Source organism: Erpetoichthys calabaricus, chromosome 12 (genome assembly GCF_900747795.2).
Source record: "Erpetoichthys calabaricus chromosome 12, fErpCal1.3, whole genome shotgun sequence".
Classification (NCBI taxonomy): Eukaryota; Metazoa; Chordata; class Cladistia; order Polypteriformes; family Polypteridae; genus Erpetoichthys; species Erpetoichthys calabaricus.
This window is the reverse complement of record NC_041405.2, coordinates 74266700-74284143: the sequence shown is the minus strand read 5'-3', so window position 1 is coordinate 74284143 and position 17444 is coordinate 74266700. Positions and strand designations below refer to the sequence as shown.

Genomic DNA, 17444 nt, shown 5'->3' with positions numbered 1-17444 from the left:
TCATTCAACATTTAGTATACTTTAAAAAGTTTAAAACCATATATTTTGCATGTATATTCTAATAGTTCCCACGTTCAAGGGGAGTGTGAAAAGGAGCTTAGCATACCAGATCTCTTGGCGATTCACTTTTCTAAATTTCTTTTCAGTGACAATTAAAAATAAAATTAAAAGTCACAAAATGGTAAAGGAAGAAGGTTCATAATAAAACATGGATAATTCCATGGGTGCCTCTTTTCCATTGTCTTTTCACTAGTTCTATCACTGCTTTGCAACATTCCACCCCACTGACTGTCTTCTCGGTTCAGTATGTCTTACTGGTCATCTTTGGTGTAGTGGAAATTTATCGTGACTGTAAATGCTCAGATCAAATATTTAAAATTTATATACGGTATACACATTTCAGTTATGAACAGAAAAATTAGGAACATCACAAAGCAGGTGAAAAATAAGGATGTTTTTCCACCGTGATGTTATCAAGAGATATATGATTTACATTTTTGCATTTTATCATTAAAATGTGTCATTTCCAAGTCCACTGTTACCCCCAAACAGATGATTAGCAATAAAAAAATGATAACAGTAACAAGCGGTGGTATTTTAATGAGTAGTAAAATAAGCAATAATTATAATTCAGTTGTTTGATTGTAGTATAAGTTATTTAAATACATTTTAACATCTTCTAATACACATGAAATAATGTTTCAATACGTCCATTTTCCACACTTTATTATTTCATTTTAAGCTAGTAGAGAATATTTCAAACTAGTAGGGAACTGGAACCAATCTTGACTTTATTGGACTCAAAGCAAGAACCATTCCTCAGTTGGATGTGTCAAAAAACCCATATGGACAAACTGAAAGTTATATCCATATCACATCCATATAGTGACTGGCCTATGGTGGCTTTCAAACACTGGTCTTTGAGGTTGTAAGGCAAAAATATTAACCTCTGTGGGACCATGCCATCTTCAAGTAACACTTCATTTCTAAATTAAGAATATTAAAAAGCAGGGTTAGCATTAATTCCTGAAAAATGGTGAATTCCTTAGTGATGGCTGGATGCCTCTCCCAGGATTGGTTTCTGACTTTCATCCAGTGCTGCTTCCAGCTTCATTCACCCTAAATTATATTAAGGGTTTTTGATAATGGATAGATAGGTATATTCTTATTTTTAACAACATGAGCATTACAATAAATTATTTCACTTTACCTTCCAATTCTGTGAAATAAAATAAAGTTTACAGTGTTCATGAGGAACTACTAAGAGAAAAGCCACACAGACATGGAAAGAACTTGCAGATTCCACACAGAGAATAAATCAACCCCTTGTCCCAGGTGCTGTGAACCCTCTATAGTTACCAATGGGAGAGTAAACATTTTCAAATGAAGAATGGAGGAGGGAGTTTTAAACGATCATATATTTGACATCTTTGTTGAGATTGAAGGATTGTTTTCTGAGTTTTCTGTGTCTGCCCTTCATTTTAGCTTGTGAAATTTAATCAAAAGTCTTCCAGACTAATAAAGACGACCAGATCTAGATTAAGGATTTCTTTATAGGTAATCAATAAACACAATCCCTATTATGCGTAAAAAATCGAGCCATTTTTTTCTGAGCTTGAAATGCTGCCCTGCTTATTATCCCTGTAGTGTAGTGCATGCAAACAGCACTGAAAGCAAACATTTGATGAACAAATACCCAATGGTATAATTACAACTGGGTTTGCAAAGAACATGCACAGTTTAAACCTGATATATGGCTACATGACACATCTGGAGATGGTGGTATTATTTTTTCTTTGCTCTATTTTTCACCTGTAATTTTTTCCAGGACTGTTCTCTGTTGTTGGTTCTAAATGTTCATAATAATGGGGTGATCTCGTATACTGATAACTGAAAAAGAAAAGTGTTCAGATGTTTTGGTAGCCTGTCAAAAAATGGTTCCATTCCGGAAACTGTAGTTCCCATCTGTTTTATGTTTTAATCCAGAAAAAAGGTTGGGGTAAGGGGAACCGAGTCTGCACTTACAGCTTTAATAGAGTAGATAAGCAGACCCTTTATAATTATAAACTGCTGAAATAATTGTAACAAGGGGCTAAATGCTTAGCTGTAGTTTTAATTAGCTGGTGCTTCAAATTAATAATTGCTGTTTAAATCAGAAATCAGTGACTGTTGTTCACTGTTAAATTCTAATAACGGTGGCGTTCATTCCTCATTATATCTCACCATGTGAGGCTTTCATTGGAACTACATGCAGTGCTGTGGAAGAAAAAAAATAGGTTTGAGCTATTTGGTTATCTTCCAAGTGCAGTCAAGCTCAGCTGAGATTAAATTCTTTCCGTTTACCGTGGATATCAGTATTAGCTGTTTCTGTTGTGTCAGGAGAGAAATGTGTGTGTGTGTGTGTGAGTGTGTGTGTGTGTGAGAGAGAGAGAGAGAGAGAGAGAGAGTGAGAGACACAGAGGGAGAGAATGAGGGAGTCTGTTTATCAGTGTGCCTGTATTAGAGGGTTGTGGCAGGGGGCAAATGCCACATTTTGCATGTGAAGTATGGGGAGAGATAGTATCAGAGTGGTTACAATCTGCTATTTAAATTGTCATCTGAATTTGGCTGTCTAATTAACCGATACAAAATAAAACCAAAAAAGCCCCAGAAGAAACAGAAATCAGGATGGGTGAATAAAAATGTCCCTAGGCGCGTGTCACACCAGGCTGTCAATGCAAGCCGAGGCTTGTTCTTTTCTCTCCTTTCCTTTTTTTTCTTTCTTGGTTTTAATTATCTGTAAACCACCCCCTTTGCAGAGGTGGCAGTTCATTGTCCCTTGGGATCAGAAATGTTTCATTGCAGTCCGTGACAGGCGTAAATTTGATCTATCAGCCTGTCAGGGTTGGGCTGTCAGGTGTGCAAAGTAGACTGACATGAAGCTAACTGACATCTTAGTGTCATTACTCAGATGTGCTTGCTATTTTTATTGTTTAAATTTCTTTCTTTTTTTCCTATAGTTAATTTTTCTTTTTCCCAATGATCTCCTGCTACTCTGGTTTATTGTAATTTAGCTTTTGGGTATTTTTTTTTAATATAAAAACAGGGTGAAATTCCCAGCAGTGTTGCCATCTGTGTGGAGTTTCTGTCTGTGTCTACACGGTTTTCCTCCCACATATCAATGGTCTGCATCCTTAGTTTCCATTGTAAAACTAAATTAACTCAAGCACAGTTGTGTGTAAGGGTGACCTGTGATAAAGTAAAGCTCCTCCATGGCTTGGCTCTTACCTTGCACCTGATGCTCCTGGAATAGACTCGATTATCTTGCAACCAGAAAATGGGAATAGTGGGGTACAAAAAATATATATATAAAATATTTCTGCATCTTTGTTTGTGTACAACATAACCATTGCTTGAATTGTAATAAGCAACTTCAGAATGAAATAAAATGGTAAATCACCTGAAGCCGCTAATTATTGCTACTGATGTATGATCCAGTGTCATTGGTTTAAATCCTGTGTACATACTGTATATACACATACTTTATATGTAGTAACATAGTAAACATAGTAAAATAAAAAAAAATATAAGCAAAAAATAAAAATATACCTGACTATATTTATATATTGTGGCAGGAGGCTGGGGGCCAGACCCAGCCGGGATGCCTGGAAGGACAGAAAGGAGATCTATACGTCCTCCAGGCCATGAGGGGGCAACTGCCCTGGATAGCAAGGGGACCATGGGGAAGTAGCAGGGAGGCTCAAACCCTTGGGGGCCCGTGGCTACTGCCAGGGGGCACACCAAGCCTGATAAAGCCTAGGAGATCTACACTTCTGCCACACCTGGGAAGGTGGAGGAAGGACCGTCCAGCAATGCCAGGAGTACTTCTGGGTGCTCATGCAGTACTTCTGCCACACCAGGAAGTGCCGCCGGAAGAACGTCAGCGAGTACCTGGAGCACGTCCGGGTGACTATAAAGGGGGCCGCCTTCCTACAGTCAAGGAGCGAGAGTTGGGAGCTGGAGGTGGACGAAGCTCCAGCAACAGGAGGAAGACAGGTGGCCCACGGACATTGAAGAGGCCCGTATTTAGAGGTGTTTTGGTGTGGGAGCACTGTGTGCTGTGCAGAACTGTGTTGGGACTATGGGTGAGAATAAACGTGTGTTTTATAACCCTGCTGTTGTTAGTATGATAGTGTTCGGGCAACCTCTCACAATATATATATATATATATATATGGTGTGGCGTAGCTCTGCAATGCAAAGACCGAGGGAGGGAGTGTATCTAGAGCAGGCATGCCAAACACGCGGCCCGCAACACAAATCTGTGCGGCCCGCATGACAGATCCTAGTTAGCACTGAACTTGTACAAAATGATTACTATCGTTTGTGATTGAATCATTCTGCATCATTGTGTTACTTATTGACTTTTCTTACTTCTGCCTTCTGACAAAAGCACGTTTTCCCATGGCATTACAGTACCGGAAACGTCATCTGCTAGTATAGCCACGAGCCTTGACCAAAGTTAATGAGCCGCAGCATCACAACTGAAGTACTAGGCTGCAGCAGCGGGCAGCAGGGGCGGCCTTAGGCATGTGCAAACTGTGCACCTGCACAGTGCCGCCAAATCCCAGGGTCCGCCACGCCAATATATATTGAATATAAAACAGAAAGAGAAAATAACGACACAGCTGACGGCAATGTGGCCGAAAAACATTGTGTTTCTTGTTAATTAGTATGCTGTATTTACAAATGTCGCTAGAGTCGGAGCAGTAAGCTATATGTAGTATTATAACGTTCTGCCATAATGAGAATATCATGGGCCGCAACTTGTTTTTCAAGTTACGGACACGCGTATATTGAAGCGTGTCATGAGCATGAGGCGGCTATGCAGTGTCCGCAACGGATGTGGCCATCCGCCATGCATAAGATACCATATTGACATTGCCAGGCGAAGGGGCCACCGATTCTTTCTCTGCCCAGGGCCGCCACGAGCCTAGAGCTGCCCCTGCTAAGGCTACACTACTGACTGGGCTGCTGAGACTGGCCACTGGGCAGAACTGACCATCACGAGTAGTAATAGCCCACATATTTTCACGTTTTTTTGCTCTAGTTTCATGTAATTTTGTGCTATTATTGTAACGAACAGTTAGTGCAGACTACAGCTGAAGATCTGAAGTGGACGCGAGAAGTTGGTGAGTTGTTTATTAACATATTTTTGTGATTTTGAGTTTGTAAAATTATTGTGGGTCAGGTGGCTTTTTGCATATCGGCTTATTTTACAATATAAACTTTGAAGTAAACTTAGTAAAGTAAAATTTGATTTTTGTAGGATTTGTTTTCCAACTTGAATTACTGAGCAATGAATTCAGTGAGCATTTTTGTTGATTTCACTTCACACAAACAGGGCATTGCGCCGTTCTCTTACAACGTTGAGAATGCGCCTGAGAATATCCAAATGGAATTGATTGAAGTGCAGTCAGATTCTATTCTGAAGGCAAAATACAACGAAGTTGGTGTGCCAGGCTTGTATGCTTACCTGCCACCCTCGTATGTGCAGATCCGTAAGTTGGCATAGAGAGTACTGTCAATGTTCGGAAGCACTTACCTTTGTGAGCAATTGTTTTCGTTAATGAAAGCTACCAAAACCCCACATCGCTCAAGACTTACCGTCGAGCACCTTTCATCCCTCATAAAAGTTGCAGCTGCACAAGACAAAAGAAATAAATCTCACACTGTAAGGCTCCTATATAAACAATGAATATAATATAATGAGGACCTAGCTAAGAGGCTAAGACTCTAATTCTACACTGTTGTATGGTGACTGTATGGAAATAAATTGCTTTTTTTTAAACTTTAAACTTTAAGTGTTACATTTTTTAAAGTTTTCAGTATTGGAAAGAAAGCTACAGTAACTTTGTATAATAGTATAATAGTATTTGTTACAGTGCGGCCCGCTGACGCACATTTGGCAGTCGAAGTGGCCCACCAATGGTAGTGAGTTTGACATGCCTGTTCTAGAGCATCTGCTGCTCAGCCCTTAATTGTAGCAACTAGCACTAGGAGCACTTCTGGGTGCCTTATAAAAGGAGCCAGCAGCCACTACCACCTGAGAGCCAGAGTCGGGTAGGAGAAGACAAACCTTGGCAGGAGGAGTGGAGGCAAAAGAGGAGGAAAAAGAAAGAAGGGAAGAGTGTTTGGAACTGTGCTGTAAAATAAAAATAAAAAAATAAAAATAAAAGCATGTTCCCGGAACTTGTGTCCCACATCTATCTGTGTCGGGTTTGGCTGAACTAGATCCACAATATATATATATACTAGCCGTGTACGCCCATGCTGCAAAAAGCCCAGGGTCCTAGAAACGTGCTTGCATCGCTTGTGTATTAGCGGCAGGAGGAAAACTAAAATGGATACTATTTTGCCAATGTTAATGGCTAAGCGACTTTGTCTTTCTTTTGAGGTTTCGTTTTGCTGATGTCCTGGCCTCTCTTGTGTTATTAGTGGCTAAACGAGTTTTCTATTTCCTCTCACTTCCGGGCCGGACAGACACACACACTTCCACGCGTAGACGTTTATATGTATGATATTTATATAGTCTACTAAACTTAATATCTGAAATATATTATGGTAAATTTTCCATCCACTCATCCATTCTTTCCTGAAACCAACATTTAATATTAATCATATACAAAGTAAAAGACTTTTTATATGTACCACAATGTTTTAAAAATGTAGAGTAGATTAAATTCTGTTGCTGTGTATAAAAAAATTCTTCTCAGTGTAATGTAATAAATACTCATAATCATATGAAATGTTTTATTGCATGTTCAGTGCGCAAACATAAGATCTGAAGGCTTGATTTGGGAAGAAGACATTATTAAGCATATATTGGTTATATTATTAATTATTTATGTATTTATCTAGCTGCAACCATATAGTTATTTTCCCCTTGCCTATGTGCTCTACAAAGAGCATAACAGGACAGAGAAAATACCAGTAATCCATATTCAACAACAGCAGAAAAGCACAGTGTGAATTTCAAGAGGAAAGCGACTGTTTAGTGTGACTCATACACATAGAAATTGCAACGCTGGTGAACTGAACATGGATATAATCAATATTTATGCCAAGAGAAAGCTCTAAGATATTCAGTTATAAATCACAGAGGTGGCAGTCAGTAGGGAAGATTTCTGCAAATTGGAGTGTTTCAAACAGTGACACAGAAATGCACTTTCAGTCACATTGGTCATGATTGACACAAAAGCCATTGAAGCCATAAGGACAAAACACACTGTAAAAACAAATGAACAAACTAAAAATTTACTTGCAGGTCTGATTCAAAAACAACGATGAAGTGTTAATGGTTTTTAAAAATATAAGGTGTGAAAATAATAGAAACAAACACAAATAGATTCAGAGCAATTTATGTGTTTATCTTTCCTCCTTATACAAACAATTATAAGACAGATAATGTATATTAATAAAATTGTAATTAGTCATCAAATGATATTTAATTTTACAACATGAAAAGGTTTAATAGTATTAAAAACATGTTTCGATTTGCACAGTGGAGCAGTTTTTAGCACTACTGCTTTACAGCCCCTCAAGCTGTAGTTCAACATCAAGCCTGATCACAGTATTTATGGAATTTTAATGTGAGTGTTTGTGAAGAGCAAAGAAGATATATACTATATTGTCTAATGAGAAACATAAAAATTAGCATTCTGAAGCAGAAGATAACCTCATGGCAGAGTGTTAGAAAAGTCAGGGCTGATCTTAAAGTCTACACTAAAAGCAACCGTGACACATTTCCTTTCAAGCAGGAGATAATGTGAAAATGAACATTATGAAATGATGTCACAGATTTCATGCAATAGGAGAAAGTGTGAGGTTGACAGAAAATGTGACTAAATGTCACTGTAACAGTATCTGTACCCATACAGACTCTCTGAAGCCCTATATACAGTAGGTCTGGATCCTGCTGATGCTGCCAGGATATGTTTTAGCTTCTTGTGACCCTGAACTAGGTTAACCACCATCAATATTTATCAGTAGTGACCATGACTTCAGTGTCTTACAAGTTACATGGGACAGATATAGCAAAATGGCTTTAAAAGCTAACATTCTTTTTTGATAACTTGATGGGGGTTTCAGAAAACAGATGGATGAGTGGAGTTCTATAACAAAATAAACAATTAACAGGCATGTGCTGTGTTCTGCAGGATGCATAGCACAAACTGATGACATCTATTAAAGCACTTAAGTTTCAGCAGGAAATTATTCTCTGCCATTTACTTTAAGCCCTGAGGTGAGGTGAAAGGAAGCTTCTGTTTTTGGTTCTCCTGCTCATGGGTTTAGTCCTGTTTTTTGCAATACACTTGACTGGATTTGGTTACACAGGAGCAGCATGGAGAGATATCTGTTTAAATAAGGTGAGGTACAATTGTTATTAGATTTCTTGTCATTCTTTGTCATGTACAGATAAAGTAGATAAAGATAGTGTCTTTGCATTTTTATAGTACCCAACATAGTTTGTACACACATTATACCAAAAAGCAAGAGATGGTAAAGAAATGTTTAAACAACTCTGAGCCGAAGAGTGCTACATTCAAGAGAAACCAACATCTTAATAGATGAACTCCAGTTTTATAATGAGTAGTGGGTCAAGGATGAAGGCTGGAATGCAATTTAAAAAGTAATTCTTGTTCGTAATTATTTAAATAATTCTAAAAAAGTTTTAACCAGTGTGAGAGAATAATGTAGTTACTCATATTTAGGGGTAATGTAATATTGTGTATGAAGTGCTTTAATATGCTTTCCATATTAATATAGCAATTATGTTACAAGTAGCATAAGGGGTTAACCAAAACACTATTAAAAAAAAAGATGAAGCGTGTGTGAGCGACAAGGAGATAAAATGCCCTAGGTGGTGGCTGATTGTCATGTACACAGTAAGACCTGGCAGTTGTCACATACGCAGTTTTCCATAAAAGAATAGGAACTGAACTTAAAAGATATTAGAGACAAGAATGTAGTAGATATGCGACTTTTATATGGGTATGCTTATCTGGGTGTGTAAGCCAAACGAACCAATCAGAGTAAACATCAGATGAATATGTAAACATTAATTCAGCACTGTTGTGTAAATTCAGTTATCTATAAATATAGCTGTCTGTCTTTACTTTGTGACCATTCCATCACAGACTGCTGTAATGGAGTGTATCCCACTTCATAAAGTGAAATAAAAGATGTAATAGACGAGCTTACTCCTGCCTGGTTCTTCTAGTTGATTATAAATATATATATATATATATATATATATATATATATATATATATATATATATATAAGGTAATTATGAATGCACACCAAGTGCATTTTTGTGCTGATTTTTTTTCAACAAAATAGAATATTGTCTCTGGTTCATGTAGAATAGCAGCACCATGTGTATCTGTCAAAGTTATACTTGACAAATAGATGTCGTAACAGTATCAGATGATTGTATGGTAAGATCTCCAATTACTGTTTTTTAATTTAAACATTAATTTTTTGAACTTCCTTATTCATTTACAGTGGAAGTTAGTAGCTATGGTGGTAGAATCAAACATAAAGTTAGACAGTTTGAAATCTTAAGTAATCAACGTAGACCTCCACATTAACATTTGCAGTGCAGTGCGTCTGTCAGGTTGCTGTGTTTCTGTTACATACCATTTGGCACAGGATTTGTAAAAGCAATACTAATGTTTGTGATCCACCATCTGTTGGTAACCAGATGGAAACACCGACATGCAGACACTTGTCCTTTTGTTAAGGTGGATATCATCCAGGATACTTATCTGTCACAGGGCAAGCTCATGGCAATGAAGAGGTGCAAGGCAACCTACTATATACATGTTTGGGATTTAGAGTAACAACAGAATGGGCAGACTCGACATAGACAATGACTAGTCATGGATTCAAACCCAAGCAAATGGAGCTAAGAAGCATCAACTATAGAAATTGAACCTCAGTGCCAGTTTTGTTTTTTGTCAATTTATGAAAAAAAAATGCATTATTTTATCTCCAAAGTCATTTATTTTCAATGCTCACTGTAATGGTTGTTGCCAATGTGGTGCTGTTGCTAGTGCTGCTGCTTCATAGATCCAGTGCTGCAGGTGTTCTGCTTTTCCTTCAACAGAAGGTTAATTGGTGATTACAAACGGGTCCAGTGTCTGTGGTTGTGTGTTTAAAAGGATTCTACCATGGGCTCATGCCTTGTCCAGGGTGTGTTGCTGCCTTGTTCCCGATGCTGCCAAGGTAAACATCTGGCTCCTATGACACTGAATTGGATTATGTTTGTTTATGTTTTACTGGAGTGGATGGATAAATGTTTGAAGCCTGGAAAATGTAAATGACAAGTTAACACTTAATCAGTGGCACCATCGAAAATAAGATTCTGTTTTACAGAAGCAGATCCTTAATAAGGGGTGGAAAACTGGCAAAAGCCAATTAATAATATTTATGGCCAACAACCTAGAAAAACTAACTGAAAAGAATTTTTAAAAAGACTTCATCTTAATAGTAAATTTAATTTTCAGGTGCTTACAAGTAATTACAGTAGTTGCTTTTACCTTGCTTTTTTGTGGTAACATAATTTCATTATTGGATATGACACACTGTAAATATTACAGAAAATATTATAAATAATCTATTCAATTTTCTAAGGCAATTAGATTTCACTTTGACTTGCTTACTCTCTTTACAATGTTTAAAAATAGATAAAGGTAATTTATTAATTACAGAAAAGTGGGAATAATTACATGAGGGATTTGACTGTTTCTAAGACAAAATAGTCTGTGTTTTACAGTTATGTTTTATTAATTTTGAAAAAGAAAGCTGTAAGAGAGAAATTGGGAGTATGAAAGATTGGAAAACAGGTTCATTTTATAAGGAGTTCCACTGCTACTCAGGTATTCTCTTGATGAACCTATTCATTTCTTTCTCATTTTTGACTTGTGACCAGTATGTTATTGTAATGCATACTTTACCTCTCCAGGGTCCAGAGGGAGCAGACTTTGAGCTGCAGAGGTGAAACTCAATACGGAATTACCGTTCTGGAATGTCTATTTTATTATGCAAATGAAAGAGCTGATGGCGAACAGGATTGACTGGAGATGTCCTGAGTGGCTTTGCTTATCCAGGTTTTGTGGTTCTTCAGATGCAGAGAAGGAGCTTCAGTCTAATCAGCTTCCTTCAGCCTCTGAGTCCTAGAGCTCCTTGGGGCCAAATATAATTAGTGCCAGACATCTTGGCAGGGCTGTAAGACCAATGAAATTCAGATTGAACAGATAAAAATAAAACCATGAAAAGGAAAATGCATTAAAGGCTGCTGAAGTACCTGAAAGTGGCTGTTGTAGAGTTTAGTTAAGGGTTATAAGGGTTAACCCTTATAAGGGTTATATCCTTAGTTATAAGGATGCATTGTTCAAAAATTAATGTGACAACTCACATGAAAAAAAAAAGTTTTGTGGAATTAACAGCTAATGATTAAATGATTTGAAGTATTTTTTTCACTAAGGTGAAGGTGAATCCGGCACTGAAGCTTTTGCAGACTCATTTTAAATATATGGTTAAACAAATTGACAGCACTCTTATAATAATTTTCCTTGATGTATTATTTAGCTTTCTTTGCTTCATGTGGTGCCTCTCATTCTGGCTTTCTCTTCTGAGTTTTGAAAACTGGCATGAAATCCTCTTTGCAGACTAAGGGTGCAGGGGATTGTCTTTACATGTATAGGGTAGCAGAGGATGACACTGTTGCTATGGAATGTGCTGAATCTTTTGGTGACATTTAATTATAGCTTTGCAAAGCTAGCAGGCACGGTACAGTAAATAGACACACTCTGGAAAAGAGTAGTAGGATTTGGAAAGTGAATCTGAATTCTCATTTTAGAACATACACAGCAGTACATTAGAGCAGTCAGGTTAAAAACTTTACTTTCAGATAAACATGGATCCCTTGTAGATGAATACTTAAATATTCATCATTAAGATTTAATTAATATACTGAAAGAAATGTTATATGAAGAGATTTATATTGCTATTGTCCTGTACTGTGCCATTTTGTATTATTGTGCCCCACTTCCACTATCTAAGGCACCAATAATACTAGCAGCTGGTAGTTGGAGATGGGTGGTTGGGTGATATAGTGGCACAGAATTTCATACTGTTGCTTCACTGCTTCAGCAGACTGTGTTCATATTTCACCCTGGCCATGGTCTTTATAGAGTTTCTGCACGTTTTCCTCATCTCTTTGTGGATTTTAATTCTTCACCCCTAAAACATGGTGTTTAGGTTTATTAGTAGCTTTAATATCACCCAAAATGAGCAAGTGTGCCTTGTGATAGACTTACATAAGATTTGTTGTTCTTGCTTTATGCGTGAGGATTCAGTGGTAGCTGCAGCTCCCAGTTGCCCAAATTTGATTAAATTTGATTAAATGTGATCAGTAAATGGATCAAAGGATGCATGTTTTACTTAGTTGTGGGACTGGTACACCTCATGAATCTGAATGCAAACACAGAGATTTAATCTCAGGTGGTGATGTTCAGAGGGTATGGAGGAACCTGCTTTTGGTTTCAGTAAAGCTGTGTTTATGTTTTGACTCTGATGTGACACAGATGGGATTTTGTGTAGATACAGGCAGTTTTTGTATGTGGTATTGAAATCTGTTTCCGTTTTAGTTTCCCTATCTGATCTGAGTTTAAACAGTCAGATCTGATTTTTGCTCAAAGATGTGGCTCGATTACATCAATTTTGTGTAACACATGACTCATTGACTCAAAGAAGAGAAGGAAGCATGGAGAGAGATGACTGCAACAATTGTTAAGGTGTTGTTTATCTCATTCGAAGGTTCTCTAGCTATTCAGATTCATCAAAGCATTTAACAATACAATCTGGACAGTTTAGACCCCTGTTGTGTTTCCATACTGTTCTCTCAAAATATGTGGATCAAATCATGGCACAAAATGCTGAGGCATAATAATATCTCCCTTCTGCACTGATTCAGCATTTTTAGAATACGAGCCCAACTTCTAAAACACAGAAAAATGAAGAGCATGAGCAGAAAAACATGTAGGGATGCTCATTTAGACCTTACCTGTGTTACTATGTTACAAAACATGCACAGGGCAAAGATTTCACGTAAACCGAATGAGTTTGTAAATGCGTGGGCCATGTCTGAACCGTATAATCTAAACAGCACAAACATTGAGTTATATATTTTCACCAATTCAAGTTTGGGCATGAACACCTAGTGCCTCATGTATAAAACCTTATGAAATCCATGCCACATGCCACACCAAGTTCCTTCAAAAATTAATAAAATAATATAAATTAATTTAAGAAACAGATTATGTCCCTGTTATCCATTACCTCCATTATCATCCATTATGTTCTGTGCCCTTTGCTATTTACACTTAGTGAGAGGAAATCCAACTCTTGGTGAAATGTGATATTATATTATTTGATAAAAAAATATATTTACAAAAATAAATATAGCGTCCTTTATTAAAAAATATCTCAAATCAGTGCAAGGCTATGCACTCATGCAAGTTCTTTTAGCTTTTACACGTTACCTCCCATCAGAAACCATTTATGGCTTTAAAGATATGCCTTTTTTGAATTTTCATGATATTATCATCAAATTTGGCCTTGTTCCTAAATGTCTTTACTACAAAATATGATAGAACACTGAAAACAAAACTCTGTGAATTTGTACTTCAGGTATTACTTACTCAAATGGAGAACCGCAAGAATATTCTTTTTGCTGGTCTCTCTGTGGTATTCACATATGAAAGAAAAATTCAAGAGCAGGAAGCAAGTGACAACAGCTGAGTGGAGAAAGCAGTAGCAATGTGCCATCACGCATTGCCCAGACCTCTGCCAGTACTCAATGCTAATTGATGTCGGCTGTATGTTTAAGAACATTGTTATTGAACTGTTAAATAAAATTAAATCATTCAAAAATAAAATCATTTTGCCAAGTAAATGGATTTAATTATATCATGTCATACAAATGGCATGACATGGCTCAGGGATGTCTGCAAGATTCCTGACCAGGAAGGTTGAAACTGAAAAGCACCTGTTAGCAAGTAGCCTGCATTTTTTAAAACCTATAACAGAACAGGGATTGCATGATTTCTGCGTAATGGTCACTGTAATGTAGGCTCCAATTCAGTACCCAACTTGAAAAGGATGTTTGTAGGAAGTCTAAATCTTCTTATAAGTCGGCCATCATCATGAGCCAAAAAATTGTTGTGTTCCCTGAAAACGTGCTTCTTGTGTATCTTGCCATTCTCCTAGTATTGCCATTGCTAGTTTTGTCATACAACGCATAGCACACCATTTTTATAGACATACTTTAATAGATATGCTACACACTAAAGCAATTAACATTAAGTGTATACATTAGGCATTATTATTAGCATTGAAGACAGCTGTTTAGAGAGAACGTGTCTGTTAACTGTGATTTAATTACTTTAAGAATATTGAACTGTGCTGGATGTGTCACTGAAATGCCCAATAAAACAAACATTTCTGTTCTCTTCATTGTTCTGCCACCTGGAGTTGCTTAAATGACAATACCAAAAAAGTCTGCGTGTACTGCATATACAAAAGAGCAGACGTAGAAGGTAAGACCAACAATTAAATGTAGAGGAGAGAAAAAACTGGAAGTATTGCATCTTTAAGAGTGTTGAGTTCTAAGAAACGAATGGGCAGATCCAACCTGGATTTGAATTTTGGGTCTGAATGAATGTTATTGACCACCATCTAAAAGGACTGATGTGCACAATTATCCCAATGTACTTCTACTTTCTTTGATAAGTTTTCAGAAAAAAATTAAAAAGCTGTTGATGAAATTTCTCTTTGTTATTTAAAAATAATGGACGTTTTTGGTTTATTTTGACCTGTGCTGGATTGAAATGACTTCTTATTCAAACAATAGCAATGATGAAAGCATCACCATGTTTTATTCATTGGAAAAATACTAAAGTACAACATTTTTTTCCTAAATGTAATCCAATTTGCAAAACACTGTATCTTACTTAAATTTGTTAACACCCATTATTACTGTCAGTGGTCCCTGAGGGCACCTCAACCTTATTGTATGCGCCTTTTCATGGCAGCAGTCACTGTAATAAGCTGTCATATCCATGCACCCTCATAGACCCACCTCAGCCTTTCAGACCATAAAGATGCACCCTCACATTTATCACCACAAAGTGTACAGTATCATCATTTATTGATTCTTTTGTGAGTGGAAATCATATTGACATATTCCCTTGACAGGAAAATGTGGTTGTAGATAATAGATGGAGAGTGATGACATTTTTAATATGTGCAGCTTAGCTGGCAAATGGGTTTGAGTTGTGAAGTTATTGTATTGTTGAATCATACATAAATAACTCGTATGGTGTTTTGCTAGTGACTCATAATGGATGCATAGCTCCAAGCAAACATTTACTGATGATTTTGTTCTGTATAATAATGTTTCTGATGTTAGCAATAAGCATTTAATAAACGTTTCTATTGTAGCTACTGAATTCAAAACTAGGTTTCTGATTTACAACACACACGTCTTTGACTTATCAAAAAATAAATTTATACACATGTCTTGTAGGCTGCCAATTATTCTTGTTTAATTTTCTTATAACACATGTTTATGAGTATTAAATATATATTATTATAATTCATCTCTTGGCTGAAAAGTATTTTAGGAAAAGACATGTCCTTTATTTTTTTACATATCCGCTTGCATCATTGTAACAGACCTTCTCATAATTTTGCTTTTGTTTTCTTAGCCATTATGAGCCTGACCGCAATGCACTGAAGAAAAAGGAATGGGAACGGCGGACTCAGGAAGTTCAGCAAGATGAAGATCTCTTCTCCTCTGGGTTTAATCTTTTTGGCGAGCCATACAAGGTAAACACTTGTTATTAAGGAATGTCTGCAGCTAGAAACATGTTTCTAAAAACGTGTTCTTCCGCAGCTTCCTTTGCATAATCGAGAAGTCTGAGGTTTAATTTTCTATTCTTCGACTTGTTGGTAAATATTATGGTTGGCTGGAGACGAGATCCATGAATTCATTTTAAAAACAGATTATACCCCTATCATCCATTAAGAACTATGTTATTTGTTATTCAGGCGTATTAAGAAGAAACCCAACTCTAGTTACTGTATAAGGGGCATTGTTTAAAAGAGTTAAGCAATTCAGCACAAAGTTTTCAGCTTAAACAGTTATTTCAAGGTCTGTGATGGACTGGCACCACCTTGCATTGAATAATGCCTGCATACACTCCAGCCACAGGACAAGTAAAATGGGAAAGCAGGTTAGAAAATGGATGGACACATAGATTGTTGTTACAAGCATCTCATTTAAACAGTTGAAATGTCTGAGAAAGTTTTAATGAAAATTTTCGTTTAAGTATGATTTGTATTATAATTGTTAAACATATAACTTTTCATCTTTTAAAGCTATAGCAGATTTTTTTGAATTTTCAATTACAGTATAAGTCACAGTACAGATTACTGTAAAGTACTATTAAACCCATCCCATCACTTTAATTCACTATTTTATTCTTGTAATTTGGGGAAGATTGGACTATCAGGTCAGGCATTGGTGGCAAAGCATAAACCAGTAAGTGTATTGCCTCTCATAACAGAGACCACTATATAGTGCCACTAAAGATTGGTCAATGATTTGTGAAAGTTCCTGGTGGAACCTTTGCAGTGCAGAGAGAACACGCAGAATCTATTCAGAAAGTTCCCAACAGGAGTCATTTAGGATCAAAGTGCTGTATCGTAGGAAAACCCACTGGTAAAGGCAAAATAGAAGTAAGTCAAGTTATGAGATCCATGAATTTATTTTAAAAACTGATCATGTCCCTGTCATCCATTATTCCCTGTGCTTTTTGATACTTAATTTTAGCGAAAAAATAACTAAATAACTAGTGTAAAATAACAGTAATTATTATAAAATGAACTGCTTAAGGACTTTTTCAAAACTGAATTACTTCCATTATATGTTAACAGACACCTTTGTTCTTATTACATAAAATTATATTATTATTTGACTTAGCAGTATGTTTTCAAATTCAATAGACTATTTTAAAATAGTGTGACCTTACATTTCATCAGGCATGAAAACTGTTGGGTAAATCTTTATATAAAGTAAAAATTATTTGCAAAGAGCTCATTACAATACATGAGACTTGACAATTTAACTGCATCTTGTGATAATCTGTGTTTTAGATTATTGAACCTTATTATTCAGGATGTCATTTCTTTAGTTTAAAAAAAAAAGTAAAGTTCCTATTTGCTAACATTAGTGGCTTGGTTAAACCCCAAACAGAATTCAGTGTTTATGGACAAAAGAATAGATAATTGTTTTTCATCTTTCAATCCACTCGCTTTCTATCCTGCTTTTCC

The 17444-nt window shown here is 36.5% G+C and overlaps 1 protein-coding gene across 2 annotated transcripts in view; it reads left to right on the top strand.

Moving 5' to 3' along the window:
- Nucleotides 1-17444, top strand: part of aff2 (AF4/FMR2 family, member 2) — a 684414-nt gene that overhangs the window by 164525 nt on the left and 502445 nt on the right. For both annotated transcript variants that reach the window (XM_051935183.1, XM_028816861.2), the window contains exon 2: nt 15818-15938. In XM_051935183.1, the coding sequence (XP_051791143.1) occupies nt 15818-15938 (121 nt within the window). The remainder of the gene's footprint in view (nt 1-15817; nt 15939-17444) is intronic.